At 34.4% G+C, this 5,540-nt stretch overlaps 1 protein-coding gene across 1 annotated transcript; it reads left to right on the top strand.

The window, feature by feature from the left end:
* The first annotated feature begins 567 nt into the window (after positions 1 to 567).
* LOC115979250 (protein kish-like) lies at positions 568 to 5,269 on the top strand. The gene is made up of 5 exons (XM_031101233.1): positions 568 to 714; positions 1,282 to 1,324; positions 1,421 to 1,527; positions 2,909 to 2,943; positions 5,064 to 5,269. Exons 2-5 carry the CDS (start codon positions 1,322 to 1,324, stop codon positions 5,129 to 5,131), a joined length of 213 nt encoding a protein of 70 aa, XP_030957093.1. The 5' UTR covers positions 568 to 714; positions 1,282 to 1,321; the 3' UTR covers positions 5,132 to 5,269.
* The last annotated feature ends 271 nt before the right edge of the window (positions 5,270 to 5,540 follow it).

Raw genomic sequence — 5,540 nt, 5'->3', positions numbered from 1 at the left:
ATGACTTCTCCTCGGACACGATGCTTCTCGGACGGGCTCGTATTTAACTAGCCCATTATTTTGGGCCGGGCCCCACAATAATAATGACCATAAAAAATATTTAAATTATATAATAATTTTATTATATATTTTTAAGTATATTCATGCATATACAGGAGATTACAAGTTTTTTTTTTTTTTGAGAAAGACATGAGATTACAAGTTAATACTAAATAATGCAAAAAGCTCTAATTGAGTGTATTACTCTCATTCATCTCACAAAAACTTTCTACTTCTTTCACTTTTTTAACTTTTAACCTTTCCTAACTTTTTTTTTTTTTTTCGTTCAATGGTTAAGATTTGAGAGCTGTTTTCTTAACTCTCAAATTCAGTCATTAAAAGCAAGTTCACATTTTCCATCTCAATCCTGATTTAAAAAAAATAAAATAAAATAAAAAACCCTCGTGCCTGAATTTCTTAACTCCGTGTTAGTGTCACTAATAACACTTTATAAATGTATTAGTATAATTCCGTGACGTGGCGCTCCGTCATTTGCTGAGTGATGCACCGAAGTAGATCTATTTCCCGGCATGCGCTTTTCTTTTCTTTTCTATTTCTCCCTCCTCTTCTGTATAACTTCCGAACAAAGGCTCTCTCATAGCTGAGCTCCGAAAACTCCTGGATTCCTTGTTCTCCTGCTCGGCCCCCGTGTCCTTTTTCGTCATTTCGACTAAAGTAAGACTCTCTCTCTCTCTCTCTCTCCCTTTTTAAACTCGTTAATTCGTAGTGGAATTGGTGGGAATCACTCGCTTGTTGTTATTAGTATTATTCGTGAAAATTGAGATTTTCGGCAACGGAGTACGTATTAAGATTTAGGGTTTTGAGAACGCTAAGGCTGCCAAAGCTTTGGATTCGAATCTTCCTTGTTTGGTTCGTATTTTTTTATTCAATCACAGGATAAAAAATGTGAATTATGTGATTCGTCAATTCCTATGTATAAGTGTTAACAAAAGATATCAAGAAAAAAGAAAATATATGTTCAAGAATTACTTGGTTTTTCGTATTGTCGACGTTAGGAACTCCATTTGTACGGTAAAGTTTTATTTCTATTTTCTATTTGTAAAGTGAGATACACCAACTCTGATTGATGTGAATGTAAATGACTGGTATTTCTCATTTTTGTTACTGTTGTGTATTTGGTTTATTGAGGCGTAATTTAGGTTTGCTCGTTGTTCTTGTGCTAGTGTTTGCTTGTGTTATGCATTATGTTGCTCATGATGTTTTATTTCTTCATTTTTGTAGATTTCGTGGAAGGAAATAAATTGTACAAGGACAACCGGACATGGTAACAAAGATTATTTAGTATTTGAATCTTGAGTTATTCTTGTTGATTTAAGTTTGAAATTAATGAAATTTTGACATTGTTATATCTGGGATCCAGTCGGCACTCTTCAACTTCCATTCATTTTTAACGGTTGTGCTGTTGGGAATTTGCGCCTGCACTTACTTGAAGATGCAATTTCCAGCAATCCTTGAACAGCGAACGGGGTATTTTGTCTCTGTTATTCTTTTTAGAGTGTGATTTTCGTGTTTGATTGATAGATAGGTCTCGTGGTTGTCTCATTTTGATATGATTATTTTGAAAATACTGCAATCATTTTCTTCTCCTGCAATTTGTTTTGTTAAGTTATAGCAATTTGTTGGAGAGTGATTTAATTGAATCTCTGAACCTTTTACAGTAAACACATTTTCTGTTCTTGCATTTAGCTTGTTATAGTTAGTAATGGGATGTGTGTGGAGTTAGATCTATTGTGTTGACTATGCCGGCAGTTTGGCCCCCTGTCAGATTGGTGTCCGTACAATTACTGGGGTATTGAGAATACATTAGAAGTCTAAGCCCATTATAGTGACTTCACACATGCATGTACCCCTAGTAATAGTTGAATAAGGCGATATGAATATGCTAATGATCCCTGTAACTCCTTTTGTAACCGTTATAATTAAACTACATTAACTCTGTGGGTGTAACCCTATAGTTTTGGGTGAACCATGTGAATTTGGTGTTCCTGTGTTCCTGTGTTTTAATCTTTTTCTGTTTCTACTTTTTCCTGTCATTCACACATCACAAATCCTAGTTGGGTTTCTCATTTCATAACAGTTAGTAGGTGAACTGGCCAACCAAGCTGACATTCAAAGACAGCAAGTGCGCATTGAATGGCAAAGTTGTACCTCACTAATCACTTCACATTTAAGAATGAGGGATGATGTGTACATAACATGATACCTGCTCCCTACTTGAGATACCAATTCCATATAGCTGCTGCCTTTTCTACTCCCAACACCATCAAAATTTTCTTAGTGGCAGGCCACATTGAGTTGGATTCTTTTAGTGCCTCATATATTACCTTGGTTGCTGTGCTTCTTCTTGCTCTTGTGGAGAAAATTTAAACCATGATTGTAGAAGCAATGAGTCTATCAATACTATCTTTTATGGTTTCAAAATTTTTTATCTAAAACTGGTTTTTTAAACAATTTTCTGACAAAATAATTGCCTACTATAGTGATATTTCTTTGCATGTTGTCAAATGACAAGATCTGGTTCTTAATTATTAGACAATAGACAACCTGCAGAAATATCTTATGAGGGTTTCTGCCTCCTCCATCCCCTTCTCCCCATTCTAGCTCTGATTAAGGCTAATTACTTCAACCTGACTGAAATTCAGTCACCTGTTGTCCTTTTAATGTCAATTTTTTGTTATTTCTTTTATTCAAATTTATGTATAGTTAGTCCCTTTTTTTATTGATCTATCCATGTTAAGCATGGTTCAGTGTTATTACAGGCAATCAGTCTTGGCCTGATGGTTGATTTGTATGAAGTGGTTACAAACTTACAATGTGGACTAATGACTGTAATATGCTTATTTGACAGGTTTCGTGGTTTCTTTTGGAAGGCAGCCAGAATAGGTAGGCCTTTATTTAGATGTTTTACCACCATTTTTGTTGGACTAGTCCACAACTACTCCTTGTTTCTCTCTTTTCACTTCATTTTTATTTTGATTTTTATCTGTTATCTTCTCAGGACAATTTCCTCTTTCTTCTTCTTCCTTTCTTTTTGGGGAAAAATAAATATATATATATATATATATATATATATTTTGGGTGTATTTATGAAGTATGAATGTTGATGATGGAGACCTAGGAAACTCTCCTTGGGTTGGCATCAAGGTAAAGATAACAAGAAAAATAGAAAAGGAGCCTTCTTTTTCGTTTTAACTTCCTAGTATATAGAGAAGCCCATAAATATCTCCATATGGTTTTTATTGACCTAGAGAAAGCATATGATAGGGTCTATAGAGAAATTATGTGTTGGATTTTAGGAAAGAAAGGAGTTCCTCCCAAGTACACTGAGGATATTTATGACAGAGCTGAAACTAGTATTAGAAAAAGTGGATGCTTCACAAGCAAATTTCCTATCACTATAGGTTTGTATTAAGGATCATCACCAAGTCCATATCTCTTTGCACTAGTGATGGATGAGCTCACTAAATTGATTCAAGATGAAGTCACTTGGTGTATACTTTTTGCAGAAGATATACTTTTAGTGAATGAAACTTGATGTAGGAGTCAATGTCAAGTTAGAATTTGGAGAGATGCTTTAGAGTTTAGAATTGTAGGGAATATACACGAAATCCCAAATCTGTGAGATGCAAAATTGAGAAAAAATATGCGCCAAAGAAAACAATCACACAAGACAATATTTACATGGTTCCACAATTTACCTACATCCACAGAGCTGCAATGATTTTGCTATTGTCAAATCAAATACAATATCCTCTCAAGTTTATGCCTAACTTGAGATCCTCACCAAATACAATAATATCTCTCTAGGAATAATATAAACTCACTTGAAATCTTCAGTCACACTTTGAATACAACAACTACCCGTGGTTGTAGCATTCAAAATTTACCCCTAGAGAAAAACTCCAAATTAATCTTCTCGTATATGTCTCATGGCTAAAGAAAATCTCCTTGTCTTCTTTGCTCTCACACACAATTTTTTCTTTCTTCACTGCACTCACTGCAATCACACTTGGCAGCTTTTCTTTTCCTTTTTCTTTTTCACTCCAGGAAGCACTCTTCTTTTCTTTTCTACTGCCCACCCTATCACATATAAAACTCTATTTATATGTTAGGTAAATAACCTAGCCGCCACTTTATTTTTCCATAGCAACATGGTCTCCTATTTCTAATAGGAGTCTTGCACTTTATGTGGCTTTCTTGCCACTAAAGTGGGCTGGACCCACAACAAGAATCTAAAGACTTTTGGCCAAGTAGGATTAATACATAGTGCATGTAATGTAAGTTTAGTACAATATTCAATCATATTGAGGAGAGGAGTTGAAATGAGAATGTTAAAAGGAATAAGTGGAAATAAAGGAAAGAGAAAATTGAAATAAGAAAATTCGCTTAAAGATAGGGAGGGCTCTACATGAGATGGTTTGATCATTTGCAAAGGATACATGTGGGAGACCTCAACTAGTTTGTCGAGGATTCATAGCAAATCCCAATCCTAAAAATGTGGGATTATGGCTTGGTTGATGTCGTAGTTGATGCACTTAGATGTTATTCACACAAAAGAAAAGGAAAAGGAAAAAAAAAAAAAAAGCAGTGCCCAACAAATCCCAAATTATGTCCCTTGACCTAAAATTCATCTTTTTTCTTTTTTTTTTTTAATAAATTATTTCAAGAATTTTAAAGCACAAAAATAGAGATGCTGATTTGGTTATATCAATCCTAACAATTATGCTTTATTATGTGAAATATGATTAATTTAGAAGTTTTTAGGACAACTAGTCGGGTTATTACCTAAGGGTCCACTGAATTGGAGATTGCTCATTGATGGATGTACAGATTATGACATTCAAACTTGTAAACTTGCAAACTGTAGATGAGAAAATAAAGTACAAGCATATTTTGATCGGTGTGTATTTAACTATTTATTAAGGATTCTATGAGCATATTACCTACTCTATCATACATTGCAATAATGGCAGACATTTCCTTGCTTGTTTTTTCTGTAACAGGTGAGCGCTTGAGCCCGTGGGTGGCTTTTGGATGCTTCTCAATGGGTGTGTCAATAATCTTTTTCTGAGTCCTCATCTTGTCTGTATTAAGATGCAACCTTTTCTTTCTTTTTCTTTGGATCATGTAGAAAGAAGTTCACTCCTTGAAATTTAATATTATCATATGGTTTTGTGGGTGTGAATACTGGTAACCACTGTTTCAAGAACTAGTTGGCCAACTCCATATTGACGGTAGATCATTTTTCTCAGGAAATTTGTTTATTGATGGTGCAACCATTCTTTGCTTGATCATTAGTTTGTAAAAACTCTTCATAGGAATGATTATGACTGAAAAAGTAATCAGTTACAACTCAGCCATTTGTTGTATATTATGGTAGGTATGTTAAGTTGGAAACCTACTTGAATGTAACATAAAGTTTCATTTGCAATGCCATTTCATATGGTTGAGTGCGAGCAACTTTAACTACAAAAATATAA

Source organism: Quercus lobata, chromosome 3 (genome assembly GCF_001633185.2).
Source record: "Quercus lobata isolate SW786 chromosome 3, ValleyOak3.0 Primary Assembly, whole genome shotgun sequence".
NCBI lineage: Eukaryota > Viridiplantae > Streptophyta > Magnoliopsida > Fagales > Fagaceae > Quercus > Quercus lobata.
This window is presented reverse-complemented; position numbering and strand designations above follow the sequence as displayed.

Bases quoted from the DNA above. Each gene is read 5' to 3' on its own strand.
- LOC115979250 (XM_031101233.1), top strand. The intron at 1,528-2,908 runs GTATTTTGTCTC...CTTATTTGACAG, and splicing joins ATCCTTGAACAGCGAACGGG to GTTTCGTGGTTTCTTTTGGA. The intron at 2,944-5,063 runs GTAGGCCTTTAT...TTTCTGTAACAG, and splicing joins TTGGAAGGCAGCCAGAATAG to GTGAGCGCTTGAGCCCGTGG.